The 14,934-nt window shown below is 36.1% G+C and overlaps 4 protein-coding genes across 5 annotated transcripts; all 4 read left to right on the plus strand.

Annotated features, from left to right (window-relative positions):
* The first annotated feature begins 66 nt into the window (after positions 1-66).
* On the plus strand, positions 67-2,370 carry LOC131624952 (WAT1-related protein At1g25270-like). Of its 2 annotated transcripts, XM_058895875.1 has the most exons (7): positions 67-435; positions 567-629; positions 703-819; positions 1,056-1,296; positions 1,393-1,554; positions 1,659-1,810; positions 1,900-2,370. In XM_058895875.1, the coding sequence occupies exons 1-7, from the start codon at positions 239-241 to the stop codon at positions 2,075-2,077; spliced, it is 1,110 nt and encodes a 369-aa protein (XP_058751858.1). In that variant the 5' UTR covers positions 67-238; the 3' UTR covers positions 2,078-2,370. The 2 variants fall into 2 exon arrangements, with proteins under 2 accessions (XP_058751858.1, XP_058751859.1); XM_058895876.1 differs by lacking the exon at positions 703-819.
* Positions 2,371-3,446: 1,076 nt separating this feature from the next.
* Positions 3,447-12,074, plus strand: LOC131624954 (uncharacterized). The gene is made up of 7 exons (XM_058895877.1): positions 3,447-3,552; positions 10,812-10,948; positions 11,052-11,243; positions 11,330-11,440; positions 11,540-11,621; positions 11,714-11,809; positions 11,895-12,074. Exons 2-7 carry the CDS (start codon positions 10,836-10,838, stop codon positions 11,997-11,999), a joined length of 699 nt encoding a protein of 232 aa, XP_058751860.1. The 5' UTR covers positions 3,447-3,552; positions 10,812-10,835; the 3' UTR covers positions 12,000-12,074.
* A 1,043-nt stretch (positions 12,075-13,117) lies between these two features.
* Positions 13,118-14,311, plus strand: LOC131624936 (uncharacterized). The gene has a single exon (XM_058895859.1). The coding sequence runs from the start codon at positions 13,118-13,120 to the stop codon at positions 14,309-14,311; it is 1,194 nt and encodes a 397-aa protein (XP_058751842.1).
* Positions 14,312-14,320: 9 nt separating this feature from the next.
* On the plus strand, positions 14,321-14,713 carry LOC131624937 (uncharacterized). Its single transcript, XM_058895860.1, has one exon. It carries the CDS (start codon positions 14,321-14,323, stop codon positions 14,711-14,713), a length of 393 nt encoding a protein of 130 aa, XP_058751843.1.
* The last annotated feature ends 221 nt before the right edge of the window (positions 14,714-14,934 follow it).

Genomic DNA, 14,934 nt, shown 5'->3' on the forward strand with positions numbered 1-14,934 from the left:
TTTAAAATTATTTGATAAACTTTCTATTACGAAACCTTTTTTTTAGGGGTAGAGGGAAATGTGCCTCTTTGATGTTTCAACAGAATGTGTCTTCTTGGCACCTTGAATTCATGCATTTTAATTTGGAATTATTAATTCAATTATGACTAATATATAAACAAGATTTTGTTTGAATGGATAATATACTTAACAAAACTCTCTTAACACTAATAATTGTGATTAATACTATTTTATTAACATGTCATCTATTTGTAAATTCATAGATGGAGTAAAAGCAGCATTTCTAATGGTGGTGGTTCAAATTGCTTATGCTGTTGTTAGCATATTGTACAAATTGGTTGCAGATAATAATGGGATGAGTTTGTGTGTACTTGTGGCTTATCGTTACCTCTTTGCATCAATTTTTATGGTTCCTCTTGCTTACTTTGCTGAGAGGTGCCACTTTAATTCTATTATAATTCATAAGATTCATTAGTAATTAGAAGTGAGAAAATAAAGGAAAATATTTTTATTAAGGCAAAAAAATAATAATTCAATATAACAGTTCAGGATTTATACTTCCACAGGAAGAGCAAACCAAAGATCACTGCAGAAGTTCTTTTTCAAGCTTTTCTTTGTGGATTATTTGGGTAAGTTTATTCGATATTATTTTAAATAAACATTTATAAAATATGATCATTAATTAATCAAAATTTATTTTAGGGCAACCTTACAACAAAATTTATACGTTGAAGCCGTAGTTTTAGCGGGTGTAACATATGCTACGGTCATGTATAATTTTATTCCAGGTGCAACCTTCACCTTAGCCGTCTGTTTCGGGTGCGTAAATTAACTTTTTTTTTAGTAAAAGTTGGATATTTTTTCAGGTAAATGTAGAGACTAATTCTTTGAAATGGGAAAGATTACAATGAACGGCAAAACTCTTTTTCAAGAAAAATTATACGCTGCGTGCGCAGGGCTGAAATCGAACAAAAACTGCGTAAATTTACCTTGAAGTTAGCCTTGATGTTAAATTTTTTTAGTGTTAATTAATTAATAATGGTTTTAATTTTCAGATTAGAAAGGTTAAACATTAGAACATTAACCGGAAAAGCCAAGGTGATTGGCACATTAATGGGAATTAGTGGAGCTATGATTCTCACTTTTTATAAAAGCACTGAAATTCACATATGGTCTACTAATGTGAATTTGTTGAAACATCATCTACAACCACAAAATGTTTCTACTAATAATATATGGGGCTCTTCTCTTGCATTGGGCACTTGTATATCATATTCAATATGGTTGATAATTCAGGTCACACATTTATTAATTTTATACTATCGAAACAATGTATCTAATTAACTTCATTTTGCAACTTGTATTAAATATATATTTTGTGTATGATTATAGGCTAAGATGAGTGAGAAGTTTCCTTGGCATTATACAAGTGCAGCATTGATGTCAGTGATGGCTTCTATCCAATCAATTATATTTGCATTATTCATGGAAAGAGGTGATTGGAATCAATGGAAGCTTGGTTGGGATATCAAACTTTTCACTGCACTTTTTGCGGTATAATATATCACAAAACCTAATTTAAGATTTAACCTCTGACGATATCATTTATTTATATTTATGTATTAATATAAACAAGTTGTTAACATTTGTATTTGTAGGGTGTTATGGCCTCCGGAATAGTTTGGGTTTTGATTGCATGGTGTGTGCGCATAAAAGGTCCACTCTATGCTTCTGTTTTCAACCCTCTCTTTCTTGTTCTAGTGGCCATTGGAGGATCTCTCTTATTAGATGAAAGACTTCATTTGGGAAGGTTCAAATATTTAACTCATCTTATTATTTAATATTTTGAAAGCCTTTTTTTTATTATTATTTACAACTTTTTTTCTTCTAACATTACAGTGTAATAGGATCATTGATCATTGTGATTGGGCTATACATTGTCTTGTGGGGTAAAGGTAGAGAATTGAAGAAAACTATTGAGATTCAACCCTTGGAGATAATAACCACAAAGCTTCAAGATGCTAAAAGTCTTGAGATTGATGATAACATTGTTTTGAAGGAAAACAATTATCTATAAACAAAAGGAAAATGACAAGTTTAAAAATAATCATCACATGGGAGGCATATTCAACGACCATAAAGTGATGAAATCATTCATTATTTTGAATTTTTTTGTTAATTCTATTCTAAAGCAATTTCAAACATTATTATATACTTATAGTAAAGTGTCAACTTATTTTGCCTTCAAAATAATATGTAGAGTTTGATGAGTTCAAATGTTAATAGTGTACTATATAAAGTACTCACACACACAACATTATGTTGAGACAATTTCTTAGATTATAGTAATTCGGTTCAGGACAACTTTACTTATGGCTTGAGAATATCTCAATAAAAAGAAATGTATTAATTCAATAATCAATATTACACCATGATCTCTTATAAACTTTCTCAATTCAATATCCTTTTTAATATTGTCTGTGAATTTTAACTTAAAGTCCCTCTAAATATGAGATTCCCTCACTTTCATTCAAACACTCTCTTAAATATTTGCAAGAAAACAATTATACGCGGAGTGATTCAAATCACAATTATAGACCAAACACGATATCCTTCTAAAATAAGAAAGACCTACAAGAATAGAGTATTACAATCATGGGCGGACCTATAGTGAGGCAGGGTGTGGCTTTTAGCCACACTAGTTTTTTCAAATTTTTTTATATTATATATAATATTTAGTTAAATTAAAATTAAGTTAATTTATAAATTAAAAAATACCACAGCACACCAATTCACTTTTCTCTCTCTTAATTTCTAATCATTTGGTTTCATTGTTCTCTTTATAGGATGAAGAAATTTTTTCCGGTACTCTCTAGAGACAAAGCTACTTCTTCGACTAATGTAGAAGCATTGGAAACTCAATATCCAAGCACTACGCCAAATTTGGCTTTTAGCAGCACCCCTACGAAAGCGCTTTTAGGAAAAGCGCTGGCATAGGCTTCGCTAAAGACAAAATTAAAAAACACGCTAAAAAAGCGCTCTAATAGTGGGGGGGTATGAAAGCGCTTTTGAGAAGCGCTCTGGTAGGGGGGGGTTATGAGAGCGCTTTTCAAAAGCGCTCTGGTAGGGGGGGGTACGAAAGCGCTTTACAAAAGCGCTCTGGTAGGTGGGGGGAACGTGGGGGGAACGAAAGCGCTTTTCAAAAGCGCTCTGGTAGGGGTGTTTAATGAGAGCGCTTTTTGTCAAAAGCGCTGGTATAGCCCAGGCTATGAGAGCGCTTTCCAGAAGCGCTTTAGTAGCCTTATTACTAAAATTAAAACCAAAAACACGCTTCTACTGTTTCTCACTTTCTCTCTTTCTTTTTCTCTCTGCACGCGAACCAGAAACCCCACCCCTCACCGTCGTCGGTCCTCCGTCAACCTTATCGGTCCTCCGTCAACCTTATCGGTCCTCCGTCCACCACCATCGCGCGAACTTCTTCTCCTCCGTCCACCACCATCGTTTCGTCTCCGTCTCTTCTCCTCTGGTAGCAACTTGCTTTGCGCCACCCAGGTATCACACTTCTCATAGCTTTCATATCTGGAAGGCTTCATGTTTGTGAGTATTTGTGAATATCAATTGTTGTTCTTTGTTGTTTTCTTTTCCTCTTAGATTCATTATGAGATTGTTGTGTTTAATAATATATTCTAAGAGAGAAAATTGCAAGATAGATATAAAACAAGTGTATGTGTTTCTCAATCTGTTAGATTACACTCAAAAACACAGCATTTTGTTAATTGAATTACCTCTTTTCTTAACAAATACAATTGTTGGGCACTGTCATGGAGAAACATGAAGCCTTGCAGCAGCTACAAGAGTTTTTTACTTGAGTATTTCTTGAATTAGAGGAAAATGTTAGGTTATTTCCATTGAGGGAACTATTTGATGAATACATATCTGGAAGTTTGAGATGGACAGTACTGCACCAAACAATATTATGCATATATATAAACTATATAATATATAATATATATTATATATTATATACTTTTATTTATATATAATAACAACAACAATAACCCTAGCTAGTACATACATAGCTATATAGATTTTGGAATTTGATAAAATATATATTATATACTTTTATTTATATATAATAACTCTATGATATATATGTTGTGTGTGTATGAGATTGAGAGTGATGGTATATATTATACAATAAATTGGCTTGTTCAAGGATGCCAAGTACTGTAAAGTATGAGAATGACAGCACATAGAGAAATTAAATAATAAATAATATATAATAATAGTAATAATATATACCTTATGAGAGTTGAATTAATGAGGAAGAGAGAAGGTAAAGAATGAAACAAGAGTGAGTTAATGTATATAGACAAGGATGATTCATAAGGTTTGCTTTTGAGCAAAAAGTTTTATAGCTTCGTGTTAGTAGTGGTGTATTTAATTAACTGCATCGTGTGTCTTGTGTTAGTAGTGTTAGTAGTGGTGTATTTAATTAACTGCATCATGAGCTATTCACCCATTCTTATTATAATCATACATTGAATTGAATTTCTTGTATAGGTCTGACTGGATTGATAACTTTGGATCTCTTTGGAGCTCGTATCATTGACTCTGGTACTACATATTTAGGAGTATGTACACACATCAAACTATTGTTGATTTCCTTTGTTCAATCGATTTTGTCTTGGTGGTTACTAACTTTGTGAATTTGCTATAGGGGTAACTTGTGTATAGTGAAAGTTTGATCGTTTCCCAGCCTAGTTCGACGTTTGGCGTTTTCTTGAGTTCGGTAACATCCGAGGTAAATTTCTTTCTCAAATTACTGGTATTATGATGAATTTGTCTGAAATTGTGTGATTATATATGTTACGTTTTATTGCTTCGGATTCATTCCGTTTATACTTTGCGTTTTGACAGAAACACATTAGTTTTATGTGTTTAGAGAGTTAATATAGGAGGTACTTACTAACTTTGTGAATTGAATTCGCCATAGGGGTTACTTGTGAAGAGTGGAAGTTTGACCGTTGTTGTTTAGCTTAATTAAGACATGGATAAGACATGGATGAATTCAAACCGATTGTCGAAAGAGTACGAGAAAGGGGTATGGGAATTTGTTGAGTTTGCGGTTGCGAACTCCAAAGACCCGCTTCGAATGCCGTGTCCTTGCTTGGGTTGCTGTTATGCCGGGGGTAAGGTTAACGGGAATCAGTTGGGATCTCATTTACTACGGTTTGGAATTGATAGAAGTTATACATGTTGGACAATGCATGGTGAGAAAAGTACCGGGAATGCTGGGTCGAGGTGTAATAGGAAGTATGCTTCAAACGACGATTGCACAGACACATACGATTGTGATCGTGTCGAAGAGATTGCAGAAGCGCTGGAAGAAGATCTAGCGGATTGTCCCAAAATGTTTGAGAGGTTGGTAAGCGATGCAGAGAAACCGTTGTATGATGGTTGTTCAAAATTCACAAGATTGTCTGCGGTGTTAAAGTTGTACAACTTAAAGGCGGACAATGGATGGTCGGATAAAAGTTTCACAGAGTTATTAGCCCTTATGAAAGATATGCTACCAGAGGATAATGTTCTTCCCAATCGAACGTATGAAGCCAAAAAGATGTTGTCTTCTATTGGAATGAGCTATGATAAGATACACGCATGTCCAAACGATTGCGTTTTGTTTCGAAACGAGTATGCAGCGTTGAATGAGTGTCCTAAATGTGGTGCCCCTCGATATAAGAAAAAGTTGTCTCCTGCTAAAGTCTTATGGTATTTTCCTATAATTCCGAGATTTAGACGCATGTATCGTAGTGAGACCGATTCAAGACACTTGACTTGGCATGCAGATGAAAGAATTATTGATGGAAAGTTGCGACATCCGGCAGACTCACCACAATGGAGTAAAGTTGATACTGAATATCCTGAATTTGGAAAAGAAGCAAGAAACCTTCGGTTGTCATTGTCTACTGATGGAATGAACCCGCATGGTATTCAAAGTATCTCGCATAGCACATGGCCTGTGATTCTTATGATTTATAACTTACCTCCGTGGCTATGTATGAAGCGTAAGTACATGATGTTATCTATGCTAATTTCTGGGCCTAAACAACCAGGGAATGACATAGACGTATACTTGGCACCCTTAATCGAAGATTTAAAGTTTTTGTGGGAGAGAGGTGTGGAGGTTTACGATGGGTATAGGAAAGAAAGTTTCAACTTGAGGGCGATGTTGTTTGGAACAATTAATGATTTTCCAGCATACGGAAATCTATCCGGGTACAGCAACAAGGGTCAAAAGGCGTGTCCTGTTTGTGAAGATGAAACCGATACGACACGATTGGCGCTTTGTCAGAAGAATGTCTTTCTCGGCCATCGTAGATTCTTAAATTCTAATCATCACTACCGTGGGTGGAGAAAAGCATTCAATGGAGAGGCCGAACATCGTACAGCCCCGCCTTTTTTGTCAGGTGATCAAATTTTTGAAAAGGTGAAAGATGTGAGCACTCAGTTTGGCAAGCCTTTTGCACATTCAATTGTCAAGGGTGGGTGGAAGAAGAAGTCAATTTTCTTTGAACTTCCATATTGGAAGTCGTTGTACGTAAGACATTTCCTGGATGTTATGCATATTGAAAAAAATGTATTTGACAGCGTTATAGGTACGCTACTCAATATACAAGGAAAGTCTAAGGATGGCGTTAACATAAGGAATGACATGGTAAACATGGGGATGAGAACTGAATTGGGGCCCGTGACGAAAGGAAGACGAACATATCTGCCACCTGCTGTTTACACTCTATCTAGAAAGGAGAAGAAAACATTGTGTAAGTTCCTCAGTGAAGTAAAAGTTCCAGAAGGCTACTCTTCAGATATTAGAAGACTTGTGTCCATGAAAGACCTCAAGTTAAAGAGTTTGAAGACGCATGATTGCCATGTTATAATGGAACATTTTTTACCAATAGGTATACGTTCTATTCTGCCAGAAAAAGTAAGAAGCGCAATAACTAAGCTGTGTTTCTTCTTCAGGTCTATTTGCAGTAAGGTGGTCGATCCCGCGATCTTACCAACATTGCAAAATGAGATAGTTGTTACTTTATGTGATCTTGAAATGTATTTTCCTCCCTCGTTTTTTGACATAATGGTTCATCTAGTCGTTCATCTTGTGAAAGAGACACAACTGTGCGGACCAGCTTATATGAGATGGATGTACCCTGCTGAACGTTATATGAAAATATTAAAAGGGTACGTGAAAAACAGAAGTCGACCGGAGGGTTGTATTGCCGAGCGATACGTTGCTGAAGAAGCGGTTGAGTTTTGTACTGAATATCTGTCAAATGTTCAATCAATTGGACTCCCCAAATCTCATATTGTCGAAAAAAAAGAAGGAAAAAGGCTAATTGGAAATAAAGTTGTGACAGTATCAATGGTCGAACGGGATCAAGTGCACTTGTATGTTCTGCACAATGAGATTGAGGTTGAGCCGTTTGTTGAAATGCACAAAGTTGTTCTCCGAGATTTAAATCCAAATAGAAATGAGAACTGGATAGTACGAGAGCACAATCGAAGTTTCATACCGTGGTTTAGAGATCATATTTATTCAAAGTATCGTTCAGATCCTGCTTCAGTAACAGAAAGGTTGAGATGTTTAGCCTATGGTCCATCTGTAATTGTACTTTCTTATAGCGCATACGCAATTAATGGATACACATTTTATACCAAAGAACAGGATGATAAAAGTACTATGCAAAATAGTGGTGTTACCTTGGTAGCTGAAGCTATGCACATATCAAGTGCGAATGACTTAAATCCGAAATTTGCAAATTTGTCATATTTTGGGGTTATCGAGCGCATTTTGGTGTTTGATTACGCGAAGTTTCAGATTCCTGTATTTGGTTGCAAGTGGGTTGAAAATAATAGTGGCGTACGAATGGATAAGTCAGGATTTTTGCAAGTGGATCTCAATAGGGTAGGGTACAAAGATGAGCCTTTCATTCTAGCCTCTCAAGCTAAACAAGTGTTCTATGTCAATGATCCGACAAGTACGAAATGGTCTATAGTGCTTTTATCTAACAAAATAGTTGATGAAAAAATTGAAGATCAAGGTGATATTGGTGTTGGCATTGAATCTTGTACAAGAAACGATCAAAATGAGAATGAATCTTGTATTAGAAATGATCATAATGAGGGTATTTGGATCAATCCAACCGTCCGCATTGTTAAGAGACGCGTAGTACACAAACCTACCAAGAAAAGAAAGAGACGTTAGTGATAAAGGTAATAGTATACATAGTCCGACTAATTTGTTTTATTCAATTTGGTGCATATTCTCGTTTTGTACATAACTTTTGAACCATGTATCCGCTTGTTGACTTCTTTACATGTAACTATACTATTTTGACGATTCCGGAGCTGCTCATGCACTTATCTTTACATTTCGGGACTATTTTTTTATCGGTTTTGCTTCTGCCCGTAATCAAAAGTCGGGCTTAGGGTCTGAATTTCGGAAAACCGACTTTGTTTTTGAGTCCGTGGCGACGTTTTACCATAGCCATGTAAATTTCGTTCAATTCCGATAACTTTCTTTTTTTACGCTTATTTTGATTTGTACCGATTTCGTTTCCGATTTACTTGTACATGCATGGTTTGACTTCCATTTGACTTGTATAGATTGTTAGCTTATTAATAGTGTACTAATGTGCTTTAGTTTGTTTGATACAGGTTCAATGGCTTCAGATAGAGATGCTCCACCTGAAAACCCACCTGAAAACTTACAAGAAAACTCACAAGAAAGAGTTGCTTCGGATACAAATGCTCCACCTGATACTGAAGCAAAAGAGGTTGCACGAGGCATCACTATTATGAGGGATATCATACGACATAGAGACCAAGGATTAGTATACCGATTGGAATGGAATTCTGATAAACAACCAATTGGTCCTAATTCTGCAAAGTTGACAAGTTATATTGGTACACTTGTCCGTATGCATATTCCAGTCTCCATAGCTACCTGGAAATCGAAGACGAAAAATTTAGAATTGGAGGAGAAAAAACAAGCGATTTGGGAAGAGCTTCAGGTATATATCATATATGGTTAATTGTTGTTATTATCTTGACGATAAATTGTTTAAATTATTTATACTAACACACTATGCGTACGTTTTTTTGCAGAGGACTTTTGAGATACCAGATGAACGTAAAAGCTACATACTTAGTTTGGCCGGCAAGAGATATAGAGGGTGGAAAAGTTTTTTGACAAACACCTATCTTAAGGATAAAGATGGAAAATTTCTTGAAGATGCACCGGGACGGCCAACAAAGTATGCGACCTTCATTGATGAAGCAGATTGGGCTGAGTTTGTAAAGCAAAGAGATGAAGCTTTTCAGAAAAAGAGTGCCACGAATAGGGAGAGAGCATCCAAACCCGCGTATCCATACAAAAAAGGGCGTTTGGGATATGCACGCTTAGAGGATAAAATTGTAAGTAAATAGAAATTCGATTTAATTAATTGTCTACATGTGCATGTTTTAATTGACGATTTTATCGTTTGTGTCAATGCATAGTTGGAGGAGACTAAAAGTGAGGAAGCTTCACTTCCTGTACATGTGTTGTGGAAGGAAGCTCGTGTGGGCAAGAATCACGCTGTCGATCCCGATGTTCAGAGAGTTTATACTGAATGTGTAAGTATAATACTGTGTCTTTAATTAAATCAAATGTTTTTTAATATATAAATGACTTTTTATCTCCACTAATAATTATTTAAATGTAAATGAATTACAGGAGACCTTGTCGCAATCGGCATCCACCGGTGAGGAGAGCGTACTTAGTAGAGTACTAGATGCTCCCGAGTATCCCGGTCGGGTGAGGGGTAAGGGTCATGGTGTGACTCCAACCTCTTTTTATAAGAGTTCTAGGAGAAGATCAAATCTTACCAATGAAGAAGTGTTGCAAAAGTTGCAGGAATTGCAAGCACAGGTCTCTGAATTGCAAAGAGATAAAGATATGTATATGAGAGAAAAGTGCAACACTTCATCGGTGAGAGAAACTAGTGATAAGGCTAGTATCAACTATCAAAAGAAATTTCCCGAGGTAATTATAAGTTTTTTTCCTTACAAACTGTTCTATTTTATTAATGATAATGACTTTATATTTACTTTTGGTTTAGGGCATTTCATCTTGCCAACTATACTTATCGGAACCGAATTATCGACTAGTTGGCAAGGGAAAAGTGCACAACACTTCGGGAGATTTACTTCACCACAGACCGCTCCCGGATGGACACCTGAAAGTATCGGTGGATGTTGTATTAGATCGTGATGCGATTCTACCGGTACCTGACATGGTCTCAGAGACGACATTGCTGCGAGATGCAATAGGATCGTTTGTTGCATGGCCCTCGGAGCTCATTACCATTAGTGATGAGGTAAATTGAAAACGATTATGAATCATTTAGTTTTCGAATGTCAATTCTAAACCGTTTATTAATTATGTTTTACATTTTATTTTTAGACTGCTCCTATAAAACCCGCAATTAAGGGTAAAGGGATTTTACAGGAGGAGGAGTCTGTTGCATCGCTAAAAGAGGTACATTTAAAGTGTTAATATATAATCTGAATCAAAATATGCATGATTTTATATTTTACCTAACTTATATGATTTTTAGGCATCCGCTCGGGAGTCACAACAAGTGACGCAGCAGGTTCGTAGCGTACCACCCAGTGGTCCTCCGAAGCAAGCGGCAAGAAAAGGCGGTGCTTTTGTGCCTCGATACCGGGCGACACTCGCAACAATGGTTGATATGTCCGATATGAAGGATGGTGCTTTACGGGAAATCGATATGGATGAAAGTGTCTTCGGTATTGAGTTCAAGTCACATATTACAATTGACGACTTGCAAGAGATTTTTGACCAGGATCAACTAGGCGTCAGTAATATGCAATCATACATCCGGTAATATTCACTCATCCGATATATTATTTAATTAGTCCCACAATATAATTTATTTACACTTTTCAATAAAAAGAATCTAATGTTTATTATGTTTTTATTTAAGGTTGTTGTATGACAGAGTGTTGCGCGGGACTGCATTGTCTAACAGATTCCGGTTCGTGTCTTCCGCCCATTGCAGCGGAATGGAAATTGTTTCGGATCCGGAATCTGTTAGACAGCGCTTAGTCGATAGATTCATGTCCACCGGCAATACAGAATGTCTGCATCTTTGGGCGTATAATACCCGACCAGTAGGGTTAGTTTCTCATTCTTTATTCATCTAATCTCTGTTTCTTTAGTGTATAGCAATATTTTCATATAACCTATTGTTTTAATTTATAGAGCACACTGGTTGCTGCTTGCTATCAACCCGATAAGGGAAGTCGTGTATTATCTGAATTCGGTAAAGGGTGAATGGACCAATTATCCGGCCATGAAGGAAATCGTTGATTTGTAAGTGGGATCGTTCTAAATATATATTCGTGTATATTTATATATTTACTTATTTGTGGGATTGATCTAAACATATGCTTTTATATATTTGTTAATTAGATCAATACAAGTATTCCGTAGTCAACGGGACGCACAGGTATCCCGGACTAAATCAAACAACATCACCTGGATCGAAGTGCAGGTACATTACTTTTCACAAATTTGCTTATAATATTTATGCTACTTGGTAAAACAAGACAACTTATATAGAATCTTATTTGTTTTTCTATGTAGTGTCCGATACAGCGTAACAGTTCAGACTGCGGATACTTTGTATTGAGGTTTATGAAAGAAATCATTCAGGCGAATCAATTAGAGATTCCTCCCACGGTATAAAGTTATAACTTAAGATAATTTCATATAATTTATTACATTTACCTAAATATATTATTCATATTATGTTTTTGTTTTATAGTACCTTGACGAATTCCGTGCTGCTGGGTACTCGAAGCTAAAGTTAGAAGAAATCAAAGAGGAATTGTGTCAATTTTATATTAAGCAATTTTTCATGCAGATTTGAACTATAATATTGTTGATTTTGTAATGATGTATATATATAATTTTGTAATGATGTATATATATAATTTTGGATATTATAATGGTATATATTAGTATATATATTGTCTTACTGATGGCTGAAATAATATAGTCGAAAATATATTACAGGTCGAAAATATATTACAGGTCGAAAATATTACAGGTCGAAAACATTACAGGTCGACTGGGAGGATTAAATTATAGGCTGCACATAAAAATACCTCATTTAGCAACTACAGCGCTTCTAAAAAGCGCTCTTAAAGGTCCACATACTAGAGCGCTTCTTAGTAAAAGCGCTGGCAAAGACCAGTAAAAAAGCAAAAAAAACTAAAAAATTACGCAGCATACAAAAGCGCTTTGGGAAAAGCGCTCTGGTAGGCCCCCCTATGAGAGCGCTTTGTCTGGAAAAAGCGCTCTCATAGGGGGGCCTACCAGAGCGCTTTTCCAAAAGCGCTTTTGTATGCTGCGTAATTTTTTAATTTTTTTTGCTTTTTTACTGGTCTTTGCCAGCGCTTTTACTAAGAAGCGCTCTTAAAGGGGGGTCTACCAGAGCGCTTTTTCCAGGAAAGCGCTCTTATAGGGGGTCCTACCAGAGCGCTTTTTCCAGGAAAGCGCTCTTAAAGGGGGGGTCTACCAGAGCGCTTTTAAAAGCGCTTTCGTAGCCTACGCCAGCGCTGGCTTTGGCAGCGCTTTAAAGCGCTGTTAAAGGCCAAAAAAAGCGCTGTGAAAGCCCTTCCGTGTTGTAGTGAAGTGAGAGTATCAAAGTTGTTGATTATGAATTGTTGGAAAGGGATCCGGGAATTAGGCCTCCAATTTCAAGCTATCATCCCGACATCCAAAATGAGGTAAGGAAAGCTTATTTAATAATAGGTCGTCATCAACCTCCTCACAATTTCGTTTACCCTTGGTCTATTCAAGGTGAACAAAAACGTCGAATTTGCAAAAATTGGTTTGATTTGTATGATTGGATTAATTATAGTGAATCTAAGTACCTAGTGTTTTGTTTGCCATTTTTTGTTTAAAAATGTTTCTAATTATGGGGGGATCATTTTGTGGGAGACGGTTTTGGGGATTGGAAGAATGCTCAAAGGTTGACTAATCATGCTACTTCTTCCAATAGTCATGTTGATTGTTAATTATGCTCTCATGAATCCAAACCAAAGTATTAAGGCCTCGTTTGTTAATCAAACTAAGCAAATGAATGCCGAATATCATGTTCGTGTAAACACATCCCTTGTAGCTACTAAGTTTCTTTTGAGGTGTGGCATGCCATTTAGAGGGAGTGACGAGTCTCTTAACTCTTTATTTAAGGGGCCATTTCTTGAGTTGGTGGATACTTTAAAGGAAATTAACCCGGAGATAGCTAATGTAATTAATTGTGCTCTGGGAAATAACCTTATGATTGCCCCTAAGATTCAAAAGGATCTTGCCGCTGCTTGTGCATGTGAAATAACTCAACAAATTATATGTGATATTGCGGATGATGTGTTTTGTGTTTTGATCGATGAATCTGGTGATGTTGCTGGTAAAGAACAAATGGCTGTTGTTATTCGCTATGTTGATAATGAAGGTTTGGTAAAAGAAAGGTTTCTTGGCATTGTAAGTGTTAAAGAAACAAGTGCTAAGTCACTTAAGGAGGCACTTGAGAAGTTTTTGTCTATTAATGGCTTGAGTATATCTAGCATTAGGGGACAAGGGTATGACAGGGCTAGCAATATGAGAGGTAAGTTTGGTGGTTTGAGAACTTTAATCCAAAATGAGAACCCATCTGCTTATTATGTGCATTGTTTCGCCCATCAACTTCAATTGACACTTGTTGCATGTGCTAAGACTCACAAAGATGTTAGTGGTTTTTTTGGTAAGGTCAATATGCTTGTTAATTTCATTCGATCTTCTAATAAGAGACAAGAATTACTTTGGGACAAACAAGTAGCTCAGTTTGCTAAATTGATTGAAGAGGGCCAAATAGAAACTGGTAGTGGGTTAAACCAAGAATCATCTATTGCTAGAGCGGGTGACACTCGTTGGGGTTCCCACTTTAGGACTCTCACTAGTTTGATGACTTTGTATGGTGCCATTATTGGGGTACTTGAAGAAGTTGGAAATGATACGTCATTTAAAAAATATGGTGAAACTATGCTTTTGTTAGATGTGCTTCAATCATTTGATTTTATCTTCATGTTATATATGATGGTTGAGATTTTAGGATTTACAAATGATTTGAGTGTAGCGTTACAAAAGCTTGATCAAGATCTTTTGAATGCTTTGTCACTTGTCAATGCTACCAAACAATAATTACAAGAAATGAGGAATGATGGATGGGAAGAGCTTATATCTAAGGTTATGGAAATTTGCAATAAGCTTGACATTGATGTGCCTGACATGGATGCATCATATGTGCAAGGGAAGACACCTAGGCGACATGCTACAACTTCTAGTGTTTCTAATTTGCATCATTATAAGCATGATTGTTTGTTTAATGTTTTAGATTTGCAGTTGCACGAGCTCAATGCTAGGTTTGATGAAGAGAATACTGAACTTTTAGAATGTGTTTCATGTTTGAGTCCTTCATCGTTATTTGTAGCTTTTGATGTGAAAAAGTTATTAAGGATAGTTGAACTTTATCCAAATGATTTTGTGGATGTGTCGGAAGTGGTGATGCGACATCTACTTCAAAATTATGTTAGAAATGTTTGATGTGACCCAAAATTTGCAAATTTAAAAGGACTTTCAGATCTTTGTGCAAAACTTGTGGAAACAAATAAGTGCAACACATTTGATATGGTTTATAAGCTTATGAATTTGGCTTTAGTCTTGCCGGTAGCAACTGCAAGTGTGGAACGTGTTTTTTCAGCTATGAAGTTTGTGAAGAGTCAATTATGTAACAAAATGAGTGATCAGTGGTTAAATGACCGTCT

The sequence above is a fragment of the Vicia villosa genome, unplaced genomic scaffold (assembly GCF_029867415.1).
Source record: "Vicia villosa cultivar HV-30 ecotype Madison, WI unplaced genomic scaffold, Vvil1.0 ctg.000175F_1_1, whole genome shotgun sequence".
Lineage (NCBI taxonomy): Eukaryota > Viridiplantae > Streptophyta > Magnoliopsida > Fabales > Fabaceae > Vicia > Vicia villosa.

What these genes read in the sequence shown, in the direction of transcription:
- LOC131624937 (XM_058895860.1), top strand. Translation starts at nt 14,321, where the DNA reads ATGAGGAATGATGGATGGGAAGAGCTTATATCTAAGGTTATGGAAATT.
- LOC131624936 (XM_058895859.1), top strand. Translation starts at nt 13,118, where the DNA reads ATGCTACTTCTTCCAATAGTCATGTTGATTGTTAATTATGCTCTCATG.
- LOC131624954 (XM_058895877.1), top strand. Translation starts at nt 10,836, where the DNA reads ATGGATGAAAGTGTCTTCGGTATTGAGTTCAAGTCACATATTACAATT. An exon ending in AATATGCAATCATACATCCG is followed by an intron (nt 10,949 to 11,051) that starts GTAATATTCACT and finishes TTTTTATTTAAG; the next exon opens with GTTGTTGTATGACAGAGTGT. An exon ending in TATAATACCCGACCAGTAGG is followed by an intron (nt 11,244 to 11,329) that starts GTTAGTTTCTCA and finishes TTTAATTTATAG; the next exon opens with AGCACACTGGTTGCTGCTTG.
- LOC131624952 (XM_058895875.1), top strand. Translation starts at nt 239, where the DNA reads ATGTCATCTATTTGTAAATTCATAGATGGAGTAAAAGCAGCATTTCTA. An exon ending in TTTCTTTGTGGATTATTTGG is followed by an intron (nt 630 to 702) that starts GTAAGTTTATTC and finishes AATTTATTTTAG; the next exon opens with GGCAACCTTACAACAAAATT. An exon ending in ACCTTAGCCGTCTGTTTCGG is followed by an intron (nt 820 to 1,055) that starts GTGCGTAAATTA and finishes TTTAATTTTCAG; the next exon opens with ATTAGAAAGGTTAAACATTA.